Source organism: Gavia stellata, chromosome 1 (genome assembly GCF_030936135.1).
Source record: "Gavia stellata isolate bGavSte3 chromosome 1, bGavSte3.hap2, whole genome shotgun sequence".
Lineage (NCBI taxonomy): Eukaryota > Metazoa > Chordata > Aves > Gaviiformes > Gaviidae > Gavia > Gavia stellata.
In genome coordinates this window covers 124,825,327-124,852,210 of record NC_082594.1, presented here as the reverse complement: position 1 = coordinate 124,852,210, position 26,884 = coordinate 124,825,327, and the positions used below count along the sequence as shown (strand labels likewise).

Below are 26,884 nucleotides of genomic sequence, written 5' to 3'. Positions count from 1 at the left end.
TAGTTCAAAAGGTAAACCTTGTTTCAACAGTTAAACGACATTCCTTAGCGGCCAACGTAATGGAAAGCTAGCTCTTCTGCATTTCATGAACTAAAGAGGCAAGAAAAAGAGCTTTTCATAGCATTTATTGGGAACAAATGAGGAATGGCTACAAAGAAAACAGAGCAGAGGGAATTTTAAATGATGAGGACCTTTAATGTTTTTGTAGTTTAAAATCAAAAGGCAGACAAGTTTCACACATACCTCGAAGAGGCAATAAAGAAAGTAGTTAAGAGCTTGATGCAAATAAACCAAAAAGGCCAGTGATATTTTATACTCCTCCTTCATACTTCAAAGGGGGAGAAAGCAGAACCTTACTTTTAACAATCATCTCTGCTCTACCCCAGTAAACTCAATTTAAAGATGAAAATTGGACAAACCACTGGAAAACTCAGTACAAGTAGAAGACTTTAAAACCAGTGTGGACTATCATACAAAATACACTATAAAGAAACTGATGGAAAAAAAATAAGAGCAAAGGTCTTTTACAATGATCTACTATTATCTATGCTTCAAATTCTACCATTCAAGCTAAGAAAGGGTGTTGTAAAGATGACAGACTCCATGGAGAGGAGCAGACAGGCACCACCACAGCACAAGTGACGATGAGACGCATCCTACAGGCTAGAGAGCACGAAACCCAGGCAGCACTGAAACCAAGCCTAAAACCAAACCAAAGCCTGAACCATGCCGCCACAGAGCTGACACCTACCCCCACAGGAACACATGGGATTTATGATGCCTTTATTTGTTTTGCCTTAACTCTGATTCTCTCCTTTTTAAGTTGCTCCAGTTTTTGAATTGAAAAGCCCTTCTGTTCTTTACAGAGCTCACTGTAAGCAGAGGTCCAGGGAAATCCATCTCCAAGCCCCACCCCACAGAGGATCCCAACACAAAGATGCATCGTTTCCATGGGAACTGAAACAGGAATGTATAATTTACATTCAATGCAGTCCAGCAGGTAACAGTATCTTAAACATGAGTGCACACAGACATGAAAATAGTACCTGTCTTGAACTGGCATTTGATACGCTGTTCAAGCTCATGACAGAGCAGTGAAAATTTCTGATTCACAGGAATCTTGCTAAGATTCAAGATTTGGTTTTACCTCCTGCTGTGAACACAAAGTAATATTCTATATCAGAAATAACAGCATTGTAAAACACACACAAAAACGTAAACTCATTTGTGTATGTAAAACAGCTATGATGATAGAATATATTCAGGATTCATTCAGAATTGCACTTGCAGAACAAAAATTAGAGCGTTCTCCAGACACTGAGACAAAATACTACAAACAAGCTTCTGCTTTTTTCTTCAGGTTTTACAATGACAATTTTGGAACAAAAAATGAAATGGAGAAAAACATTAAATCCCAAAGGAAGTCCCTAAGCCATCCATATTAAAAGGTAACTTACTGCAATGCCTCCTTCTGCCCAAGACGACTGATTCACTGGGAGCAAAAACTTGCATTTTTCAGTAAAGCTCAAATAAATGTTTCCTGACTTTAAGAGATTTCCCAGCCGCAGTTTCATGCAACAAGAAAGCATTGCACTGGTCCAAAAACTCATTAATGTAAAAAGGTAGCCCAAAGAGGGTTCGTAGTTCTCAGCCCACGTAAGAGCTTTTTCGCTATAATCCTGGAAAGTCATCTTCCTTCAGACAAGTGGGCAAGAAGACCTCATGTTACTGTCTTCAAAGAATTGCTCAACATCCTGTCTTAAGTCATATCTGGCACAATACACACCATATCCATAAGCATGCACCACATACTTACAATACACAGTATTCGATCCTACTATAAATGTTACTATCTTAAATTATTCAAGACACAACATTTTTTCAGAGATTCAAATACTATAATAGTTCATTAATCACTAGTAAAGAGCAGCTTTCCAAATACTGACAAACTCTTCAGGTATAACACACGCAAAAAGCAAGCTCCCCTCTCCCGGACTCTTGCAGCCATAAATTTTCTAAGGCCTCAGGTAAGCGATACGTCTGATGAGGACATTCTCTCTCCAAGCAGCAGCTAGATCCCCAACATAATGTTAGGTCCCAATTTTGCAACTAGGTTAATGTGGGACAGCTTCCATATTGATTTCGGTGGGGCAAGGTCCAGCCCACCACAGGAATAATTAGGTCTCAGATCTGCCCAGGCAACGTATGGCAGGGGCTGAACATACAACAGGCTCCAGGGAAGGTCTGTTGGAACCTCCAAAAGAGATTATTTTTTTCTGCTTGCTAAGTCCTGGTTGTTTTTTATTATCACTCCTTCTTTCATACCCACCTAACATCAATCCTTCCGTTACTAGCCTAGATGGCCCCCTGCCTAGCTTATTATTTTACATTCCTGAAGGTATTTACAAGCACGTACTACATAGCTATAATAAACCACGGGGCACTTAGTTAACACCAAACACTTAAACCATGTCTCCAGCACCACGGACTTCCAGAATTTTCAGAGTTGTCATCCAGCCCAGCGTTTTGGCAATCACAGCAAACCGCAATACAGTGTTATTTTGATAGTTATCTTCATTTCCCAAAATTAAACGGGATCAAAATCCAGTACTTCGATGTAAAGCAAAAAAACCCAACAACGTAACAAAATTCCAGTTCCTAACAGCAGATTATAACCAATGATGTTTCAATTATCTTTTCTCAGCAAAATAATTTATGCTTCTATGCATATTTTATAGCATTTTTTCAACACAGTAGAGGAAGATGAAACCATATACAGAAAGGCCTGATCTCCTACACAAAGCAAACAAAAAACCGCTGATTATTAAACCAAACTTCTCTCATAAAACTAGACCTCTGTTGGCAGTATTCCCACTCCAAACAGTGGCAGATACTAAATTTGTCAGTATCACGAGACTGAAACCATTATTCATTATTCCAAAAGTTGTAATGTTTTCTGCATCTGTATCAGATTTTAAACTCATACAATAATGAAACAAACAGCCACCACATGATATCCAGCAGTAATAAAGCTGCCTGCAAAAATAAGTTCCCACTGAGTCGACCTCAAAGACCACTCAAAATACAAACTGTATTACTATTTTCAAAACTTGTGCGTATTTCCAAATTTGACTTTTTATAAAGGCATGCGTATGACTGAGTTAGCTTTAAATACTTCCAAGAATATTTCTTCCGTAAGTCATGATACCAGCCCTCTAATAAATTTACAAAAGATATCCTCCCATGCTCTCAGCTGTAGATGATGCTATCCTATCCCCTTTACTTTTTCTGTAATGCCAGCAGAATTTGGACACCACGAGACTCTAACATATATTGGTATAGTGAATCTTTTGTTGGTGTAGCTAATCTTTTTCCTTAACATGTATCTGTGCATTTGAGACACTTATTTTTCTGTCGGTCTCCACCACCAATGACTTCTCTGATTTATCAGTCTGCAGGATAGGTGCCTAACAGTTGGCATGACTAGGTCCAACTATATACCAGTAGAATCCTCCTTCATAAATAACAGTTTAAAAACTCTAGTGAAGAATTGCTTTGTTGGTACAACCAGAGAGGGGTACGAGGAAGCCGTCTTCCTGTGGGAGCAACACTATTATACTTTAATTTAGTGTTTTTTAGGAAAAATTAACTAGTTATGAAATATCAGACTTCTGCAGGATCTTGGATGCAGGACTTCTCAGAGCCAGCAGACCAACACACATGAGTTCCGAGGAGCTGTATATACAATTTTACACTGTTTCAAGGAGGTTTTTTCCCTTTCATTTTGCATTGTAAGATATATTTGACAAATTCACTATTTTAAGGTTCTGCAGTTCAAACACAAACATTTTCAGAAGAAATCTTCATTCGTGTAGTTAAAAAAATGCTTACCTGGCATTCCTTTTTGCGTGTCTTCAGACTTTGCTGGAGTATAACCTCAGATGGTTTGCATGTCTTCTAACCATGAAGCTTCATACAGAACCAAACAGAAAATTAACATTAACGTTGATTTTCTTTAACTGATCGTTTATCTATAAACACATGCATGAAGAACGTATTTACAATACTTGTTTATATAGTTATACGTAGTTATATGCTATATGTAGTTCTATTTCAAGATAGTGTTACAAAGTTTTGCAAAATAGAAACAAGCCCTTATTTGCACATAACTTGGGGGAAAACAGCATGTGAAACCACATTTTTTTTCTGTACAAACCAATTATATAAAAATACCACTGTCTTAATCAGGTCTTCTCTGGTACATTTGCAAGCCAGTTTTGCCATGAACTGAAGTTTATTTCTTTGTGGCATTGACAACTCCATGGAAACAAAACAAGTGGATGCTGTTACCAGCTACTTTGAGGCTGATTAGCAAAGCAAGACCTTGATTGTATAATCTAAATATGCAATAGTAAATACTTATTAAAAACCCCATTGCGTCAAATTTAAAATTGCCTGCATTCTGAATGTAGGTTGTTTCAGCTTTAAACAGGAAAAATAAAATTTTTGCTTTCATATCAGGCAAGTGAGGTATTATTCAGCTCAGAAGATCATTACTTATACAAAAAAGCATGTTATACTTACTATTACAAGACATTACTGTACATCTTTTCATTAACGTAATTATTTTTAGATGAAAACTGTATTCAAAAGGCCTCAAAAATAAGTGAACTACAGACCTCCTATTTTTTCTGCTAGAGAAGGAAAGCACTAATGCCTGGCACATGCCAGAATCAACCCAGCATTTTCCTCTCAGGCACTTTATTGATCAGCGAGGCTCACACACGGCGTGTGTGAACTGAGTCGGAAAGAAGCATGCTGTTTTTTAGGCTTACAAACGAAACCAATTTCCCTGATTCTGTTCTAGTAAAGAATAAGTTGTGTCCAAATGTGCCTCTTTCATATAAAGGCATCCAGAACAGCCGAAATGGATGCGGAAACATTGATTGAGTGATGTAAATCTCAACCGAGAAGACAGAACATTAGACACGGTGCATTGGTTGGGATGCAGTTGTCACATCCTTGTTTTTACTCTTTCCTAGCTCCGGGCTGGCATCGGAAAACAGCACCACGCTAGCGGGACCCACTCGAAGTTGTTCCTATGTTACTAATTTTGCTACCTGTGATTTGGGAGTCTCCGGGCTCGCTTTCACAGGGGCTGTTCATACCCAGAAGGTCCAGAAAAGCTGTTGTCTGCCCGTACTAATAAATGCAAAAGGAAAGAAAAGAGAAAGGACCTGCACTGTGTTCACACAGCGCTGAAGCAGGTTTGAGCCAGACCTGGGATGAGATTCCCGCCCTGGGAGACTCGCGAGCCCCGGGACAGAAGTGCACCGTGCTCGGCAGAGAAGCAGCAGGTTCGGGCCAGGCCCCGACTCACGGGTACCGGCCGCGCTGCCGAAGGTAGCGTGGAGAAAGCACCACCGAAAGCACCGGCTTCAAAGAGCGCCTTCTGGATCCGGTGGGACGGGGCACTCTTCTCACAAACACACCTCCCCGGGAAAGCCCACAGGGAGCACGTGAAGTCCCTCAGGCCCAGCAGCCGCGAGCAGCCGGCCCGCCTCGGCCCTGCTACAACCGCAGCCCACCCCCTGACCTGGTGACGGCGGGTCGGCGGCCGTGCGCCCTCGCCTCAGGCCGGGCCGAGAGGGCGGCGGCAGGGCCGGGGACGGGCGCGCAGCCACACACCGGCCGTTACCGCCAACCGCCCGCTCGAGCTACGTTAGTCCGCAGCCCCCTCCGCCAGCCGCCAAGTCCCCCCGCCCCGCTCCTGGGGGTCCCATTGGTTGCAAGGAGCAACGCTCCTCCCGCCCGCTGCTCACCGATTGGCTCAGGCCCCCGCCGATCAGCGCGAGAACGCGGCGCGGTAGACGGCTCACCCGGCCCTGGCAGCGGGGCGGGCCAGGAACGGGGCGTTAACCGAAGTGGCCAGAGCGGCGGGAAGCACCCTCCGCCCAGAAACATGCGGGGGGTGCGCCAGGTAAACTGGCAGCAGATAATCGGCAACTCACCTCTGAAAGGCGGCATCCCCAGGACACCCTGTTCCCGGCGCGGTCACGTCAGCCGTACCTCAGGGAAGGAACAGTACCTCAGGGAAGGAACAGCACTTGCCGACTGGAGCACAAGTCTGATGAGGAGCGGCTGAGGGAGCTGGGGTTGTTCAGTCTGGAGAAGAGGAGGCTGAGGGGAGACCTCATCGCTCTCTACAACTACCTGAAAGGGGGTTGCAGAGAGGTGGGTGTTGGTCTCTTCTCCCAAGTGACTAGCGCCAGGACGAGGAAATGGCCTCAAGTTGCGCCAGGGGAGGTTCAGGCTGGATATTAGGAAAAAGTTCTTTACTGAGAGAGTAGTGAAACATTGGAACAGGCTGCCCAGGGAGGTGGTGGAGTCACCATCACTGGAGGTATTCAAGGAGCGTGTGGATGTGGCATTGTGGGATGTAGCTTGATGGGCATGGTGCTCTGTGGTGTTGGGTGGGTTGGTTTTTGGTGTGTTGTGGCTTGTTGTTGTTGTGTGGTGGTTGTTTTTTTTTTTTTTTTTTTTCAGGTTGGACTTGATGATCTTACAGGTCTTTTCCAACCGTAGTGATTCTGTGATTCTGTGACTGCTCCCGAATTTCTGAAGTATTTCGCCTGACAAAACTTACCTTGCAGAGAGGCTGAGAAGATCCCACTTTCTTCCCCACTGTTACGTCCGTCCCATTAAGAAGGCGTAAGTTTTGGACCAGGCCGGCGTCAACCAGCCACCTTTTCCTAGTACAAGAGCCAGTGTTTTTACTCTCAGCACCGTGAAGTCTAAAGAAGAAATATGCTCAAGATTTGAGTACAAAACACTTGCCTCTTCCAGCAGTTTCTAAGGAAATCATGCTCCACCTGCCTGTACACCCCCTCCCCCCCAACTTCTGAGTAAGATTTGGCTGAGGAAAACCTGCCAACAAGTCGATGATGTTAGAGTTGTTACGAGTTTTATGAACTCAGAAGTGAACAAGAGAGAATGCAGATGTTAAAACCACACAGCTCGAGCTACCTCTGCACAAGCCTCCTTGCCGAAGAGCTACTGGTCCATCTCTTCCAAAAGTAGTAAAGCCCAGGATCCAAAACAGGGACAAGGCGATTAACTTTAGTACACTCCTGATACCCCCCTGAAGGAAGGAAACATTTTTTCCCCAGAACTCAGCATTATTGAATTGAAATCATTATGGGAAATAATCTTTCAACAGCTGAGAACACTTAAAATTACACCTGACGCATTCATACTTCATTTCTTTCTACGACATGATCCCTGTCACCTGTTAGGTAGATGTGAGAATTCCTGACAAAGCAATTTTCAGGGCAAACCCAAATTAAAAAACTTAGCCTATTTACGTACGCCGTGTGAGACATTCCGTTTCCATCAAAACCCCAAAAAAAGCCAAAAATTATGAAAATGCCCAACAGGCTTGTGCTCTGTCTTCTGATTTTCTTACCTCCCTTTGAAAAGCAACTCTTGACCTTTTTAGTTAAGACTTGGCTTCCCACTGGTTGCCCAAGGTGAAGTTATGAACTTAGAAAGCTGAATGATAAATCCCTCAAGCTACAGCCTAAAACCCATTGGCACAAGTACAGTTTATGCATCTGTTGAGCAATTCTTGTATTTAATTCATTTTATCAGTAACAAAAATACGCAGAGATAAAATCTTATCCATAGCTTTACTTCGTAGCTCATCAACTTTGTTCAGGATGAATGCCTTTTTTTTATTATTAACTGCAAAGCCAGAAATGACAGTGCATGAAGACAGCTTGTTCAAAGACTTTCTGTGATCACTGCTGGATCTCACATGAGACCTGGCAACAGCGAGCTTAAAACGTGGAAATCTGACTGTAAGTACTGGATTTTTTTCTTTACCAAACTCGGCAAATAAAAACCTATGCTTTGTTTTGCTCAGTCAAAACAGGAATGGCTGACACCAAAATTGCATGTGAACACCACTGATGTTTGTCAGTCGGAGATTCTGATGGCTGATCTCCAGCCATGGCCCATTAGTCATCAGAAGGTAATACTATGAAAGACCTTAGATGCAGAAACCTACCTGCTTTATAGGCCTTTTGATTCTTTTAAGGTGTAGCTGATGACCTCACTGATTACGCTATTATTTTTATTTTTAGTGACTTTAAAGCAACACTGTTGCAGTCAAAGCAACGCACTGAGCATAGAACCAAGGTAAAAACTGAAGCAAGGCCTCTCTTTCACAAAACTGATGGTGCTTCAGAAGTCGCTTAGCGTCTAAATTCTGTTTGTAACTAAAATTCCCAGGATCTGAACCAAGCAGTTGCCACCACTTGATTTGTCCATGGGCTGCTTTTCTTATGACTGTATGTTATTTTGTCAGCCTCCAAAATAGACGGCACTACCTTGGTGCTCGTCCCGCTCCCTTACCTTTTGTACATTCCCGTACTTTAACTCTGCAGGCAACTCAGACCCCTACAGAGGACAGAAGCGTAGCAAGCCAGAGACATCCTGGCAGCACACACTGCTTTCGGCAAACACCTGGGAGGGGTCTCAAATTCCTTCTGGATGTCCCACATTTGGATGGCACCACGCAGGCCAGCCAAAGCCAGCCCATGCGGGGACTGTAACCTAATTAACGCGTCTTTGAAACACACCCTGCCACCCACCAGGATGAAGCACCACCGGCGCGTTTCTTTGGCGCCCAGCGTTAAATCACTGCTTCTGCCCAGCGCTGGGGACACGGTCCCGTTGTCCTCTGCCACCATGACAGATTTCTCATGCACACCCACTGCGGGGAGGAGTGTTATTAACTGCAGATGTTATTATTGTCCTGAGCTGCTGTGAAGCTTCTCTCTGCACTGTCACGTAACTGCCACATTTTACCTCAGAGGCAGTGACAGTGGCTCAGTACATGTCCTCCAAATGTTAACTCGTTATGACAACTGGGGCTATGGGCAGATATTACTTCCTTCCTTTCTTCTGTAAACCATTCTGGGGTTTTTTGGACACATTCCTTTTTCCAGTGTTTTCAGGTTCATTGTCACTAATAATACAGTCCATAGAAAGCCTAGGGATTCATAAAAGTTATTTGAGAAACCTCAAGAACTTTTAATCTAATCTCAAAACCCTGAATGCCCAGTATTATAACTGGGTTAACAGAGCTGTTAATGGAACAGTTTCTCATTACACGCAAAAGTCATCGTGGGGAAAAAGGCAAATAACTTTGCGTCGCTGGGTCTGACACAGTAGAAAACCTTATTTTTTTCACAAGTTTTTTTAAATTGTTTTGGTTTAAAAGGGATAATTTTAGGCGCTTTAATGCAAAGAGACAATGGCTGCAATTGAGTGGGAGTATAACTAAATGGCCTTTTTTTATCTTGTTTCATGCTGTATGTTTGTCAACAGAGTACATAGTACATACTCAGTAGATACACAGGTATTTTGATTAGAGCTGTCTGAAATACAAGCTTACCAGGGTATGAACTATTTTGATTTCTTTACCTATGGCAATTACCAGTTGAATATCATTTCAATATTGCCTCTACTTGCACCAGACCAGAATCACCCCTATTGTCCTTTTCCCCTCCTAGTTGGCTATATGGGGAAAGGGAGAAAACTTTTTTCATGCACTCATGAATGTAAGTCCCACTCTTCCTCTGCCTGGCTTCCCCCGGCCTGGGGAGAAAGTAGGACACAGAGCAAACAAAAACTGCTCAACAATCCCTCTCTTGCAAACAAGAGGCCACCAAAGCAAAGGCAGCTGCCCAAGGCACTCCCGGCTCATAACAAAATTGTTCTTGGAATTGTAGGGAATAATGCAATTAGAGAGAACTGAGTCAAAACACCTTAGCCCAAGAACTATGCACCGTAGTTCAGCGAGTGTGCACTTTCCATTGAAAACTGAGAAAGTTTTTTACTTAACTTGGCTGTTCCCCAAAATCATATGGACTTTCCAGATCACATGTCAGGATACACTGTCATCTTAAGCAGCTCAGACAAATCTATTTGCCTCAATATCCAAGAGCAGAAAGAGTACTTTGCCCCTTAACACCACTGTCCTTCCTTGTGCAATTATAGTTTTTTCTCAAATTCTCACATCAGCTCTGTCTCTCACACAATACTGCTCCCGGCCGAGGAAGACAGCACCTTCTTACCATGTGACAAGCAACCGCTTTCTCCTATTTTAGATCTAAACTTAAATCCAAAATTGATATGCAGTCTCCCTCTACATTATCAAAACTTTCCAAGCCCTCCCTTCCCTGGACTGCTGTCTTTGACTTGACTCTGGTATTAGTTTGATTTCTCTGAGGAAGGAGAGAAAGCTTTCACACTGTAATGCGTCATTAAAATACATGGCACCCCATCCAAACACTGTTATTAATAATCTCCATGGAACACAGCTGTTTACATAAAATAGATGCAGCATGTAACTAATTTTTCCAGATTCTATATGTCTGTGATCATGCTAATCTGTTTCACATGAAGGACCCATCCCTTTATTTTTAGATGAGATGAGTTAAGCAAATGTCTATGTTTAGAACACAGAAAAACCAACAAAGGCAGACAGATACTGGACGTCTATGCATGAAACTGTAAAGCCTGAAAAAGACTTGGAAAAATTCTGTAACTGAAGTGCTACTGAAATATCCTGTAACTCCTGCTTTACTTTTATGTCTCTCTCTATAAATACAGATACATATCCCATTAATGAAATTCAATCCTAAAGGGAGCTGGCAACCAAAAGTAGCACAACAGCTTTTTCACATTAAAATACAGCTCTCTCTTATACCTCCCTGTAATTTAGAACTGAGATTTAAATTACGTAGAAGTTTATCATAATAATGGGATCTTTTCACCTCCAGATATTTTTGCCACTGTTAAAACTGAACTACAGAACTCCAGAAAATAAAATGTTCCCATGTGTAACTGTCATCTTCAAAATTATGAATGAAAACATATATTAAAAAAAACAAACCCCAGAAACTTATATCCTATTTAGCTCACCTGTTTTGGTCCATGTTTACCATTTAAGTTTAGATTACATCTACTAACAGGAATCCTTTGTCCAGTTTTCCATTTATTAAATATCCACTCCCCAAAAGAAAAAAATTGCAATAAATAACATCCTCCTGTATTTATCTGATCTAGGAAAAAAGATGGGGAAAAGAAAAGAAAAAAAACACACTTTCTAGTACTTTCAGCATCTATGATATCATTAATTTTGGTCCACCAAACTTAAACCCCATTTCTGACATGCATCTTTCTTTTTTTGAGAGTGAAGGAAATAGGTGAAGTTCCATCAGCCTAAAGGGACTGAATATACGGCAATGATGCAAGATTAAGCTTCAAGCAGCGGTAACAAAGGAACCAGCATTTTCTTTTACAAGCAAAAACATATTTTTAGGACTGTAGTGGGTTGACCCTGGCTGGACACCAGGTGCCCACCAAAGCTGCTCTATCACTCCCCTCCTCAGCTGGACAGGGGAGAGAAAAATATAATGAAAGGCTCATGGGCTGAGATAAGGACAGGAAGATCCCTCACCATTACTGTCAGGGGCAAAACAGACTTGACTTGGGGAAATTAGTTTAATTTATTACTGGTCAAATCAGAGTAGGATAATGAGAAATAAAACGAAATCTTAAAAAACACCTTCCCCCCATCAGTCCCTTCTTCCTGGGCTCAACTTCACTCCCGATATTCTCTACCTTCTCCCCCCGAGCGGCACAGGGGGACGGGGAATGGGGGTTGCAGTCAGTTCATCACATGTTGCTTCTGCTGCTCCTCCCTCCTCACACTCTTCCCCTGCTCCAGCGTGGGGTGTCTCTCACTGGACAAAGTCCTCCATGAACTTCTCCAACGTGGGTCCTTCCCATTGGCTGCAGCTCTTCACAAACTGCTCCCACGTGGGTCCCCTCCATGGGGTGCAGTCCTTCAGGAATAGATGGCTCCAGCGTGGGTCCCCCACGGGGTCACAGGTCCTGCCAGCAAACCTGCTCCAGAGTGGGCTCCTCTCTCCACGGGTCCACAGGTCCTGCCAGGAGCCTGCTCCAGTGCGGGCTTCCCACAGGGTCACAGCCTCCTTTGGGCATCCACCTGCTCCGGCGTGGGGTCCTCCACAGGCTGCAGGTGGGTATCTGCTCCTCCATGGGCTGCAGGGGCACAGCCTGCCTCACCATGGTCTTCACCAGGGGCTGCAGGGGAATCTCTGCTCCGGCGCCTGGAGCACCTCCTCCTCCTTCTTCACTGACCTTAAGCATCTGCAAAGTTGTTTCTCTCACATATTCTCACTCATCTTCTCTCCAGCTGCTGTTGCACAGCAGTTTTTTCTCCTTCTTAAATATGTTATCCCAGAGGTGCTACCCCCATCGCTGATGGGCTCGGCCTTGGCCAGTGGCAGGTCCGTCTTGGAGCCAGCTGGCACTGGCTCTATCGGACATAGGGGAAGCTTCTAGCAGCTTCTCACAGAAGCCACCCCTGCAGCCCCCCCTGCTACCAAAACCTTGTCATGCAACCCCAATACATATGCTATTTTCTGAAGTGCTGGCATCTGTAGGAAAGGGATTCTATGAATTTAATAATTCTGATACGCAAAAATATTACAAAAAATGGCAGTAAGTCTGTCGTGGCTTAGTGATGTAGCACTCACAGTGGTGCTGTTGACTTACACTTTCCAGGTACAGCTCTTAATTTCATTCAGCAATCTTAAACCCGGACACCTTTGTACTGAATTGACAAGTCTACATAAGTTAATCTCTCATAGAAGAAGACCCACTTACTATTGGTGGAAGTATGCTTGACAGATAAGCTAATCAAAATTCAATTTTGAAAAGTTTTACCATCACTTTTTTTTTTTTGTTCTTTACTCAAGACACATAATCTTAATTCATAAAATCAAAGGTGCAAGGCAAAAGCAGTGCTGTGCCAAAGACACAGTATTGGTCAGGACGCTCCAGCTATTTTAAAAGCAATTTGTACCTCAGTAGAAGTGGAACATCTCTGGTTCCTTCATACCTCTGCTCTCCGAATCTCAGAATGCTTTCCCTGATCAATTTGACTTAACAATCTCCTAATAGCCAGAATAAATTAATTAAAAATCACACTGGATTTTTGTCTGGACTCATGCTTCCTGCTGGTATCAGCAGCTGACAGAAGAGGACAATCGCCCGAGACATGCCACAAGGAGGAACAGTTAACGATGGCTTTTACTATCTTTCTGTTAGGCCAGTCCTTCAGCCAGGGCTCTCACTTCTGTTTCAGCCCCTGCACAAGAGGGAATAAGGCAGCAGCAGCATAAAACTATTCCAATAAATATTTCATACAGGTAGAGAAGTATTCCCCAATGTGGGCACTGAGGAGCACATCTACAAAATTTTCTTGAAAAGGCACATTCATGCAAACTATGGTGCACGGAGCAGACCAACAACATAGCTGTAGCACTGGCACAAAAGGCAGTGTAGGGAGGTTGCTAAAACTTATTTTCCACCCTTTTGAGCTAGGCAGATTCCATCTGCTGGAAGTAGTTAATCAAAACTGCCATTCTGGTCGGGGCAGCACAATCCCAAAAGACAAGACAGACACTGCAGAGCTGCTCAGAGTTAACAACGGTAACTGCCAGAGCTCAAGCAGCAGCTTCCAAGGACACTGTTCAGAGGGTACAAGAAAGATGTAAGATGTGTTTAAAGCTGCGCTAAGATGAAAAAGAGGGTTTGGGTTTATAAACGAAGACTTACACAACTTCTGGAATGATAGAAAGAGGAAGATTTGTTTGAAGACAGGTTTTCCCTGTGGAGGGGTTTGAAGACAATGTACGTTTCAGCAGAAGAGGTTCTTGCACAAACCTCTGGGAGATACTGGGCAAACTGTAAGCACTGCTTGCTAGACTGTGTTTTCTAAATAAGTTTCTTTTGCTGGTAGACACTGACTCACTGAAATACATACCTCATTATTCAGTCTCCTTTTACTAACATTTTTACCAGATACTTCATGAAGAAATAAAATCAGTGACAACTGCACTTAACCACCCAGATGACCTATCATTTCCTGAAAGTCAGTTTCTTGGAGGATTTAAAAAAAAAAAGGAAAAAAGAAAGAGGTTCCTGTGGTCTGTTTGGAGCCAGAAATCCTGAGTTCAGCTCTGGCAGCAACTCCCATCAGGGCTTTCCGGAGGGCTGCATGGGATTACATTTTCAAAAGGACCTAAAAGGCTTAGGAGCACGTCTCATTGTTAAAAGTGATTTAGACTAATGAGCTTAAGCATTGCTAAATGTACTGCTTCATGCTCTGTCTTGTCCAGTCCAGTGAGGGGTAGGGTTCTCCCGCAGCTCCTGACAGATTTAGATGCAAGGGTTTGAAATACTGGAACCCCGTTTCTACAGCCTTCTGATGGAGGTGACTGGCCCCGACCGGGAAAAGCAGACGGGGACACGCACCTTACCCAGCAGGTCAGCACAAACCACCGACAGAGCGAGATCATACTAACAGGCCGGGCTGTGAACGTGAGCAGCACCCCTTCTGCTGCTCCTGGCACAATTACGAAGCAGAGATTAAAGGAAACAGTACCTTCTGTGGCTGCAAACATTCACCAGAGGCCAACTGTCAAGGGTCACAAGCTCCTAAGTGCCTGAGACACTCTTAAAAGCAGACGTGGGTGCCCTTGACAGTGGCACGCAGCTTCCCTGTGCCATATTCCCTTCTCCTACTCTAGTCTGTGATTCCTTTATTGTTTTAGTGCAGAGGTTTTTTTTAGGGGAGGGAGAGGTAGGGCACACAGAATACTTATCAAAAGAATAAATTTAAATTTGCAACAAAAAAACGATTTTAAAAAATTCGGATTTACCATGGTGTACTTGACCTAAATTCTTCAGTGCTGTTCCTACATTTTGTGAGAGACTGGAAATAACTCCTAAATGTGTAAAATTTTGAATATGAAACATGCGAATTGATAAGCCTATTCATGAGCTGAAGTGTTTACTTTCTGCAAATGGACAGATTTTCTGATGCTTTGTTTTCTATTGGCAATAAGTCACCACACCACAGAAATGGGGGCTTGAAAGGAGAAGAGACGTTTCACATCACATAAGAGTCTGAATGTTTGCGTGGAAGGGGGGGGTGGGTAGGAGTGCAATTGTGGCCTAACAGTTATATTAGGTAGATGTTTCTGCTAAAATGTTTAGCATTAAAGGAGTTTTTAATTTAAGCTTTCTATTAAATCAGAATTTAAAAAATGTAAATCAGTGTTTTGATGCCCTCTAGCTTTGCAGGTTAGTCTCAGTACCTAGATAAAACCAATAAATTGGGTTTAAACAAACTCCAAAACTCCTAAAAAAACACCCTGTGTTCAATCATAAATGGAGTATCAAACTGTAAGGAATATGCTGCGCTACACTGGTTGCTTTTTCAGGATAGCTGAAAAAGCTATATAAAACCTAAGCCAAGCCATTCAGCCCATACATGTAGCCCACAAACAGATTTTAGCACCAAGTTCTATTTGCTCAAGCTTTTTGCTGCATCAAGACCTCACTTTTTACCCATCCAAAGCTCCATTTAAGTCAAGAGAAATACTGTCTGAATTAAGGGCTGAGTAAGAGATGAATGTGGACCCTTACTTCTGGCCAGACATTAGTACCATATAATTTCTTTGCCATTGCAATTCTAACCCACTACGCTGTCTGTTGTTTGAAGCTTGTCTTGCTACAAGTTTCCTAGGAAACAAATTTAGGAGCACACATACATTAATAAGAATGCAGCCTCAGGTAGGTTTGGTTTTGGATGATGGAATAGCACTGCCTCTCAATTTGCTTATGTTCACCAAACCTGTTACTGAAACAGATCCAGAGCTCAGGGGAAAGAATGAAAGGTCTGTGCTGCACGTTCTTTGTTCACAGCACACCTTGGCCTTTGTTCAGAAAGCCAGGGAACCTTATTACTTCTGAAAGTATGTCTTCTTTTTTCTGAGTTTTAAGTGGATGGCAGTTATGACAAAACCTGTCAGGGTTGCTGCTGTGCCAGAGACCACGTAGGCAATTCCCAGGAACGGGTTACTTCCTCCGCTCCATACCACGGTTGAAAGAATCACATGCTTCCTCCCCTTGAATTTGGTAACAGGGAAATCTGATAGAAGGATGTTAAGGTTTCACTAACAAAGTTTACATTATTTCTAGGAGGAGAAAAAGTAGTGGTAAATGCTCAAAAACCCTTCCAAGGCATTAAGAGATCAGATTTGCATTTGCAGCAAAAATTCCTTTAGCTGATCTGTGACGCCTCTGCCATTCTGGGTCCAAAACCCCAATAGCAGCTGGTGGCAAGAAATCCAGTTATTTTAGATGCAGTCTCTGTGTGAATGTGGAAATACTTTTTTTTTTTTTGCATTATAAATATCAGATTCCTAATTTATGTAACTGCTACTGCATCAATTTGCTTTGAAAATGCAGTTGAAAGTGAGCCTTTCGGGCAGCTTATCATGACGATACTCCACATATTCTCACTGAGGAGAAGTGCTCACCTCTACCTAATATGTTGTCTACCCAGAGCGTTATATAATTTTACCTTTCATCTCTCCATGTGGAAGCTTTCAGAATAGAACTGTGCTACAACATTTAAAATCAGAGCTCTATCGGCTGAGAGAGGAGAAATTTATAGTCATCTTGACATAACTCCTGCTGACAAAACAAGCGCTTTGGTCAGCAAAGTTCAGGCTGTTGAGCGTGAGAATGCATTTTCACCAGCACAAAAGTTCCTGTCAGCACGCGGCCTAAATCTGCCGGACAGCTCTGCTGAGACAGGCATCCTGCACAGCTCTCAACGGCAGGGATACCTCTGGTGCTTTGCGCACCCCAGTAAGGGTGTCTACACATCTCATTAGGCCACTATTAAATACTTCGGCTAAAACAACGGCTTCAATCGTCCCTTGAGGTTCCCACTCTTCAAGTTTACCCTTTGTGTAAAGTTCCCATGTGCTGTCTCCGGTCAAAAGTAGTCCTCTCGGAAGTCAAATCCAAAGTCCTGTGCTGCCATTTGAGTAACATGTCCTAATTCCATCTGCATGGGCTAAAGAAAATCCACGTGTACTGTCTCATCACCCCCAAAACTAGGTCTTTCAAGGTGATTTAGTTTGGAGTGTTTTGCTCCGTTTCTTTGCCGTTTTACTATACGAATCCCATCCACTTCCATCGCGCTGTAACTATCTAATAGCCTTAGACAATATAAAAGGATACTATAGGAAATACGAAAAGTGTAATTCCCTGCTGGAAGGCCATCTGCAAACTGCCTTATCCGTCTGACACGACGGTAAAGATTTCTGAACGTAGCAAAGGCTGACACTCGCATCCAGATGATGAAATCGTCATTTACATAACCGTTGTTCCTTTCATCTTCCTCATCTAACAAGTATACTGGTTTCTGCCAGTAAGGAGGTCTTGCTGTCCCTGATGAAAAAGAAAGAAACCAGAAAAGGCACGCTGTCAGTAAAAACAGTGATTGGTGACTAACTTCTGGGCCTACTCACAACCGACACAGAATATGAGATATGAAAGAGACACAAGACACTGTCCAGTATTGAAAAATTATATATGCTAGATAACACTTTTCACCCAAGCATCTCCACTCACCTCAGACATGAATGAACAGAGATTAACAGTACCCAAGGGCTGCTACACATTAGAAACTTCAAGCACAGGAAAAACAAAGTGACTTCCACAGATGACAATACTGTTTAGTCTGGATTCTTGCCTCTTCAGCAAGCAACACGCTCTCTATAATGAGGAGCTTGCCTTCATTTTTACACATTAATTTATTCCTGTACAACCAGAAAGGCACCTTTCTGCAGTCTAATGGCACAGCCTATGATATTTAGAATCTGTCATATGAAAATTACTTAGATAATTAACTCTTGAATATTGCATCCAGCACAGCACTGCTCTGATCCAGAATAGGGAGCTTTTAGTCCCACTTCAATACAGATCAACCATAACAAGGAAACAGCTGTTTTAAAGAACTAGTGATGATGGCAGCCTCACTTGTCTCACAACTGCCTACGAATCTGCAAAGGCATGAAGAAGGAAAGACATGACATGCAATTCTCCTTCACAGATGTTTTCAATAGGAAAAAATAAAGTGACTGCATCCTTGCTTTCTCCGGACAGATTAAGTGTTACAAGAAACTATACAGAAGGGTGTTGAAATGGGCTAACTTCAGTCTTCCAAAACCACTTTCTTCCAATTTCTATGGTCAGTGATAAAAAAGTGATATTTTGACTAAATCTGTCTTCTGCTCTCAGTCACCCTCTAAAGCTGCTTCTCCAACCTGCTTTGGGAGGTTATTTCTCCAAAAGGTAATTCGTCTCAGAATGGGAGACCCTCACACATGGTGGGGGAGGTAGGGAAACCATTGAAAAATAAGGAATACCATGGAACCATTCTTACCTGCAAATGCAGAAGACAGATTGTATGATTTTGGATTGCGAAATTTCACATTTTTATCTGTCCACCAACTGTTTCCAGTCTTCAGCAGTGGTACTTGAATAACAGATGAGTTAAGATTGTAAAAAAGATCAATAGTATCTGCAGGGAATACAAGAAACAATACATATAAGCAAAGGACAGTCATTCTAATTGCCAGCATGACTAACAAAAACTGTCACATTAAAGCACCTTTCAAGTGAATAGAAAACAAAAAAAATTCCTGGGAAAGGTTTCATCATGGCCGTGTACAGAACACTGTACACTCCACAAGAAGAATTAAGGTTCCAGAGCCTTAGAACGTCTGAAGCTTTCAAGACTGAACATACTCCTACCAATAATCCTATTGAATCCCTGTGTAGAAATATGTGCATCTCATGTCCACCAACTCCCGTATGACTAACTTCTTTGCAAATCACTATTGGAGCTCTCTAGCTAGTTACAGAAGTTAATCTCCTAGTTAGCTTTCCCTAACATGTCTTTGACAGTTGTCCTAAACTGATTCCTTTGCTAGATATAACATGTGTTTTCAGGGAACAGGGGAGAGGTGAAAGCACAATCAAGCGAATCCATGACCCTTTGGAGAAAATTCTGCTTTAGTTTTATGCTAATTAGACCTTGTCTACCAACTTGGACATGACCACTTCCTTCAATCAAAAAACATTTAGTTAAAATTGTGTTTAACTGTCCCATCCCGTTTCGATGGGCAAAAAGCACTTATTTTTATCCATGATTTTTTCCTACTTAGATTAGTTTAACATAAAGCAAAAACATTATAGGTCTCATTGACATCTATGTGAAAAGTTCTTTGTCTCCTTTCCTCCCAAAGAAATCAATTCTGAAATCTGCCAGTGTTCATGGCTAGGAGCCCTCTAGGTTTCAGCCTAAATGTACTCATAGGCAGATTATGCCCACCAGGTTGCTATAAACAAGATCAAACCTGGGATCAAATTGAGTAAGACTATGTACGCTTCCAGCATTCAAAGAACAAAATGCAACCACATAGATCCAAAGGTCCAAACCAATGTGAAGAATATGTCACCTCCTTTGAAGCACACCACTGTGGGAAGACAGAATCTGGGCTTTCCCATCACTGTACAAGAAAGTATTTTTTAGCAAGAAAATACACTAAATCTGTTGTATCATCGTTCCTTATTTCACTAGGGACTCGGTTCCTCAGTCCTGTTGTATATTCACATTGAAGAAGGTCTTAGTAAATGAAAAATCTTTCTCAGTTTCAAAATGAGGGGCTTCCTAAACAGTAGGAAGCAAAGCCCCGTATTCACCACAGCAGCACCACCAAACAAAACCTTTTGTGGGAGAAAGAGATCTTGCAGTATCAGGACTCAGCTGGATTGGGGTAATGGAGTAGTTTCAAGTGGAAATTAGTAAGGCAGATGTGGAAGGTACCTACTTACCATTGAACATGCTGTTGGCAATAGCACCGCACGGAGCCATGGGTGTCCCATTTCGGTAGGTGGTGAAGGGCGCACAGTAGCTCTTCTGAATCTGCATTCAAGGTCACAGAACAATCAAGCACACAACCCGGGGTTTTAGTTTTGGTTTGCTGGTGTTAACGTTCTCCTCCCACTCCGTCTTATGAAAAGCCACTGAATAATTAAGTCTCCCATACCTTTTGGTCACATTAGAGATACATCCAAATGAATGGGTTTGTAGTCGAGGAACGTAGAACAGTAAGTAAACTTATGGTCTTCACCAAACTCTGCTGTGGACTTACAAACTCCAGACTGCAAAAACTCATTTGGGGATCTGCTATTGCAACATAGCTACACTTTAAAATGTTCCAGTGAAGCCTTGGCTTACCCTAGAATATCTTATTTTTCCTTCTTTTTAATTTTGGCCTGGACTGCTTCAGTGGTGGAGAACAGCAGATGCAGTTAGCCACATTGCTGCAGTTCTGTGTGTGGAAAATCTTGACGTATGAAGACACAGCATGAAAAACAAAAGCCCATCTCAAATTTATCACATCTCTCCTATCCCAGTTCATGAGAAACTATAATCTTCAGGTTTAAAACCAGAAACATTTTCAAATAACTCTAGTAAGCTGTGTATCTGATTGGCACAAAAGCCAAAAGCAGTTGCACCTGGATGCAAACAAACAAGCTGACTGGACACCTGGAGAAGCAGATGGGTGGGGAACATGTCTTGAGAGTTACAAGAAGCATTTTTTAAAAACAACAGATTATTATGGCACAATCATCATATGTACTAAGAGGACAGTGTGTGTACTGTGTGTATATTAAGAAATGCTACTTTTAAGCCAAAGAAAACATGTTTTAGATTTGTAAGTAAAAAACCTGAATGCAATGATTGCATTCTCCAATTTCCTTATGCAGGCCTGCTGCAGGTGATGCTGTCTAGCCTCCAACCTCTAAGTTGCATACTACAGAATGCTACGTGATCACGTATTTCACCATAAACCTTTTCCTGCTCCTTGTCTGCTTCCAAAGCCAGGTGGCAAAATGAGAGACTTAGAATCACTTATTTCCCTAATGCTATAATAAAAGCACAGCTTAAAGCATTTTTGGCTAAGAAGACGGGACACACTAGCAGGAAAAGCCTTCAGTAAATTGATTTGAAAAAGGCAATGTATTTTTAATCAGCATCCCTACAAGGTGCAGGTTTGAGAACTGCAATGATGGACTGACATCTTTTATTTATCCCCTCAATCTTCCTCTCTTATTAACTTATTAGCCATAATGGCCCTAACAATCACAAAAGCAGAGACCAAACACTGAAAATCTGTACCTTCTTATTATTCCCTAGAGCCATCTTAACATACTTACAGTTACGCCTAGTTAGCTCTCCATATGGTCAAAGATGCACTTGATGGAAATACTGACGATCTCATAATATAAAGAAGCAAACTTACATTTACATTTCGACCCAACAGTTGTGCATCACTTCTTGATATCACATATCGACGGTGGTTTTGATAGAAGTTTTGCAGGCCATAGTACATAAAAACATCACCCTAGAATTCAAGAATAAATCCCTTCAATAAGGTGAATTCACGCAGACAAAGAGAAATCCTATTACTTGCTAAAAAAGAGAAGGGAAAAGAGTGCTTCATTCATATTTAAGTGTTGGTAACTACACTCTAAGCAATTACTTCAGCAGACACTGGCTAAAATATAGTCTTTACCCCAACTGAAAGTTTTAGTATTTTGGCACAAAGTTAAACGTACTTTAAATCACCAAACGAAACCGAAAATAAAAATGCCTGATGATTATTTTACTCAAGATGGCATGGCTGGCCATGAACATGCAACGACTATGAGTAATTTCGTGGAGACAGACACTCATTTTCCATAAAAAATTTCCACAAAAAATTTTCCAAAAGTATCCCATAGCTCTTAATTCCTCCAGATTTTTTGAAAAATAAGGCCGCCTGTCATCAGTTATTTGAACCCTTTGGAAAGTTTTGTCCTTTAATTAAAAGAACGCTAGGCAGGCAAATACAAGCAAGAAAGAGGATTATTAAACTATAAAAAACCATTATTCAGTTAAATAAACTCCTCATCTCAAACATCACTGTAATCTGAAGAATTACAGAGTATTTTAACAGCCTCTTCAATACTGAATAACCCTAAAGTGACTTTATAATTTAAATTGCACTGTAATTTTAAGGGATCATTTATGGAGTACTAAGCATTAAGATCTCTTTGGCAGAACATGAAGCATTTTAACAGTCTCAGCAACATGACCCAGTAGTTTAGGACAGGAAATGAAGGATACTTTTCCCAAATGAAACTGCAGAATGACATTGCTAGACTTGAATTATTTCAAGGACCTTGGGGATTAACAGCATAACCCTTGTAAAAAAGACTACAGGGGGTGTTTACTTATGACAAGTGGTCAGAGCTTCAGATTTCCTTCTCACTTGAGAGCTCAGCAGTGCAGTAACAACTAAACCCAGGCTAAGGGCAAGGGTTTGCTACTGACTCAAAGAGAGAGATACAGAGAGAAGTCACCTCCGCAATCAAACACCATTTCCTCCATCCCCATCTTCTCCTTGGACATCTCCCAACCAAGGACAGAGGTAGCCTGATCTTGGTTTTTTTTTTTTTTTTTTAACATGTACCAAAATGAATAGCAAAGGCAAAAGTGTAAAATTTTGAGTATTTCATGTTTTTAAGAAGTACAAAGAAAATTCAGTCAGGAGCTCTACAGAGCAGAATTAGTGTATTTTATCATATAGGGATATAAGTAACAGGAGGTACTAAGCAACTCGAGCTGGTTTTTTGCATCCACTTACCAATATATCTTCCTTTAGTGTGAAATTAACAGAACAGTGGCATTCCTTATTCCAATTAGAGGTATTTTCACGGAGTTTTGAACAATCTGAGCATTTATCTGAATAATCAATCTGTCAGAGAAGTGAACAAGCAGAGATATTGTAATAAAGGACATGCACACAGGAAAAGGCTAGTGTTTTAGCTCCAAGACTTCTCAGAGCAGTTCTCTTCTAAGTGACTCTGGACTGCCAAAAACATTGTTAAAATTCGACAGAGAATCAGGACTTGGCCTCAATGAACATTCGCACATTTTATCCCTAGTTTAAAGCTGTTTTAAAGCCTTTTGATGACTGTTGCTGAACCTCCACATCTGCTCCTCAGCAAAGGAGTGCTGAGTGAAGAACACTTCTGCAGCTTGGTCTGGCTGACCACGTAATGCTTGACAAATCCCCACGTGCATTACGGCCCACCCCTCTTGAACAGCCTGGATGCAGTGCTGAGCATTGGCTCTAACCAGGACTCTATTAACACCACTGCAGGTCTAACCAGCCTTGCCTCCAGGAGGCATTTAAACTTCAGGGCTCCCTGCATTTTAAGGTTTTGCCCCAGCAAACATGTATGTTCTCCTAGTACCAAACACTATCAAAGGGATTAGTTTATTTCCCTTCAAAAACCCAGGAAATAATGACAACATTTGAAATATTACCAGTCAATGGCAGTAATTACCACCCATATTTCAGATATTACCACCCAGTGCTCGGCTTTTACCGGTAACCAACTATCTCTGAGGATTTTCACAGGAATACTGGCTGCTGGATACACGTCCAAGGCATGAAGCCACTGCTATCATCTTCATCCAGAAGCAAAAATTCAAAGCCTTTTCCTTCCAAAGGTAGCGCAGTTTTTTCTTCAGAGAATTTCTAAGAACACCACCCCCAAACAAACCTGGACTTCTCTGACGCTGTTTGCGGACAGTATGAGGCAGACTCCCACAGAAAGGCAGAAGGCGCCTGTGAGAAAGAAGCTGGAGAGCACAGTTGCAATGGTAAGCCGGGGCTTCCAAGCTGGTAGCTTCTGTTGTTTGAATGCACTGTTATCTGGACATCTGGAAGGACGCACCTCTCCTTCTTGCGGAAGAAAACTTGTCTTCTTTTTCATTTTCTTCTTGGTGAGAGGAAGGAGTAATATACTTGTGCTGGAAAGTGTTTAAGCTGAGATACTGTCCTTGCTGTTGGGAGACTGTACTGTTTGTTCAAACCTGCATTATGGCCAGGAATTACTGATTAACTAGACCTCTTTCTTCCTCATTTTCTACATTTGTGCCTGAATCCCCATGATTAGCTTGTACCAATCAAACAACTGTGTACTTTGGTCAGGGTGTCCTGCTCATGCCTCCCAGAAAAGCTTAAATATATGCTTTTTCCTGCCCCACAATTCAGTAGGATTTGTTATGTCTTATTCGTTTGCAGGGATACTGCCAGCTATACTAGAATTTCTATGTAATCTCAGATGCATTGTTTCTTCTCCCTTCACTTCCATAGCTGCCCAGCTAACAGGCATGGCATACAATGAAAGGAGCTCTACTCCAACTGCACTGGATGCCATTGGGGAGGACTGTAGGTGCGGAGACACCACTGGACAGAAAACATTGCTTTGGAAGACCAAATCAGTTTTCTTAACCTACTACATTCATTGCTATTGATTCAGATGCAATTTAAAGTTGTAAAAAGGTTATGTGTTCTTTATCACAAAAGGGCAACTCATTCTCAAAACATCTGATTGGGACCAATGGTTTCCATGATGCTGATGATTTGCTAACCTCTATTCCATCTTGCCCTCTGAGATAAATGCATCCATTCCCTACTATCCACAATCACAGAAGAATCACCCAGAGATCATTGCCTTTTAATTTAAATGAACAAACAAAAGAATATTTTTTTGCACACTTCAACAATTTAAGCAAAATAAAGTCTCAATATACAGATAATTTATCATGTATTTGGCCAGCTCTAGAACAGATGAGTGAAAAATACCTTTTTGACAAATTACTGAAATTCATACAACATTTTCAAAGATCCTCTAAGGCAAGAACTAGATTATCACTCTCATGAGAGCAGTAAAGGTCTTGTTGGGGACAGCAGAGGGAGATAACAGAGAACTGGATTGTACAAAGACTTTCACACCCAAGTTTGCTCATCTTCAAAGTCTTAAAAGTGACATAGTAGTAAAACTAGCAGGTGAAGGCAATGTGCCTCTAATTTCAATATCACATTGCTCCTGCAATAAAAATCATACTAAAGCTACAAACAAAACTTCTGGTTTATTATTAAAAGGAAACTCACAAAAAGTTGCAATGTGCATTCTTTCTGTATTGATAGACCTCTGAAAAGTCAAAATTCTTAATTCCATCACCCATTAATCACTTGCCAATTGCAGACAGGATAATAGTAAAATGCAGCTGCAAACGACTTCCTTGTTGGTAAAACTATTAAAAGAGTCCCAGCTTCACAGACCCCTCTCTGCACAGCTTTATAATACACATCTCCAGTAGGTCGATTGTTTCTTTCTTTATCTGAAGAAAACAAAAATCAAAGAAAGCATCAAACGTTACTTATAATGCTTTGGCTAAACACCATTATTTATTTACTCAGGTACGTCACTATGGGACTAGAAATTAAAGAAGAGATTCCCATACAGGGTCCTGAGCTCTACAATGTTTCCACTTTGTAAAGCAGCTAACATTTGCTCTGCAATCCTAAAGTACAACTACGGCTCGTGCAGTCCCATCTAACAGGGCTAGAGCTAAGTTGTCATCAGCATGGAGTTGATAAAGCATGCCACAGCAAGAGATCCACCCCGCGCTGCAAAATCCCTGTGGGACTTTCCAGAGTATCAACAGGTATCAAGTAGTCCAAAGGCAGTACTGCATTGCAACAGCGACAACGTTGTCTGTGTCTGAGACACCTGAATGAAAGCGAGCATAAAGGTCAAGTCTACAGGTGCTGCATGCAAAGTACTTTGGTTTATAGCATGGATATGGCTGCAGCTTATTGCTTATCTAAAGATAAAAGACAAATGTACTTGAAAGTTAATATTGACTTCAGCAAGAACACAAGATTCTCTGTCACCATGGTTAGTCCAGAGTCTCCTTATAGCTCCCTCTTCCCAGTTACAAATAACTTATTTGCGAGTTTTCTCTCAGGATTATAACCTTCTGTGCCTTTACTCTGCACAGGAATAAATGATGTGAGAAAGTCTGACCAGTCTCTATTTCACGCTGGATGTGCTACAGGAGAGTGAAAACAGTTGTCTTTCTATCGCAAGTGTATTTCTTGCAAACCTTTCTACTTTCATGAAACCTGAAACTTAAAACTTTCTGTATTTTCAAAGGTACTCAAGGCTCAGTGTTTGTATTCTTTGCAGACAATACCACACTGTTTTTTGTTTAAAAAACTCCATTGGAATCTTACGAACAAGTAATTTGAGGAGTTGAGACAGCTCTGTATTGCCATCAACCTCTATACACAAAGATTTCAAAACGGTCAGATCAGAAAATATAAAATCAATTTTTATTTAAACCTTTATGCTTCAATATGAATCAAGCACGCCAAAACAGAGTCTGATAAACTCATTTACCCCACCACTGGTTTCTTTGCGAGCTTCCTTTCTATTTCCTTCTCTCCACTGTTTGGGATGAGTGGGGTGAGACACACAGAAACAGAGAAAAAAATCCAACAGCATTAACTAATGAGATGTTGAGGCATCTGAGAGAGCACTGGATCAGGGCGCCATCCATTATGTGGATGTGATGGGATACCGGACTGTCATATGGGAGGATTACTGTGTTTTTAAATTAATATATTTATCAGAATATACCACTGTGTACCTAATTCTCCACTGAATACGAGATGAGTACAAAAACATCAAGTAGTTTGCACCTTTAAAATGAAGCTACAGATTTTCCACGAATGAACAAAAAGTACATGTGCTTTCAGCTGTTCTTGCTTTCCAGTGTAATTACAATGAAACGTAGCAAAGGAGCACCTTAAATATGCAAAGAACTTACTGACAAAGTGAGGTTTGGATCAGGGTCAGTATGCCTCGTTTCCAATTTTAAAGACACAATTTTGCCTCCACAACTAACAGGGGATGAAAAAAAATAGTACATCTAACTGCCAGT

The 26,884-nt window shown here is 41.6% G+C and overlaps 2 protein-coding genes across 4 annotated transcripts in view; both read right to left on the bottom strand.

Annotated features, from left to right (window-relative positions):
• Nucleotides 1-15,579: 15,579 nt before the first annotated feature.
• On the bottom strand, nt 15,580-23,862 carry LOC104251396 (cell cycle control protein 50C). Its single transcript, XM_009813482.2, has 7 exons — nt 23,650-23,862; nt 22,725-22,835; nt 21,339-21,440; nt 19,864-19,954; nt 18,410-18,547; nt 17,203-17,412; nt 15,580-16,099 (listed from the first exon to the last, which is right to left on the bottom strand). The coding sequence occupies exons 1-7, from the start codon at nt 23,860-23,862 to the stop codon at nt 15,912-15,914; spliced, it is 1,053 nt and encodes a 350-aa protein (XP_009811784.1). The 3' UTR covers nt 15,580-15,911.
• Nucleotides 23,863-24,600: 738 nt separating this feature from the next.
• The window catches only part of CMSS1 (cms1 ribosomal small subunit homolog), a 176,725-nt gene continuing 174,441 nt past the window's right edge, over nt 24,601-26,884 (bottom strand). For all 3 annotated transcript variants that reach the window (XM_059818060.1, XM_059818046.1, XM_059818055.1), the window contains one exon: nt 24,601-25,276. In XM_059818060.1, coding sequence (XP_059674043.1) covers nt 25,193-25,276 — 84 coding nt within the window. In that variant the 3' untranslated portion in view covers nt 24,601-25,192. The remainder of the gene's footprint in view (nt 25,277-26,884) is intronic.

Excerpts from the sequence above, each read along its gene's own strand:
- LOC104251396 (XM_009813482.2), bottom strand. The coding sequence starts at position 23,862 with ATGAAAAAGAAGACAAGTTTTCTTCCGCAAGAAGGAGAGGTGCGTCCT. Across the intron at positions 21,441-22,724 it reads CACTAAAGGAAGATATATTG|GGTGATGTTTTTATGTACTA; the intron begins GTAAGTGGATGC and ends CTTGAATTCTAG. Across the intron at positions 19,955-21,338 it reads TGTTGGGTCGAAATGTAAAT|ATTCAGAAGAGCTACTGTGC; the intron begins GTAAGTTTGCTT and ends CCTTGAATGCAG.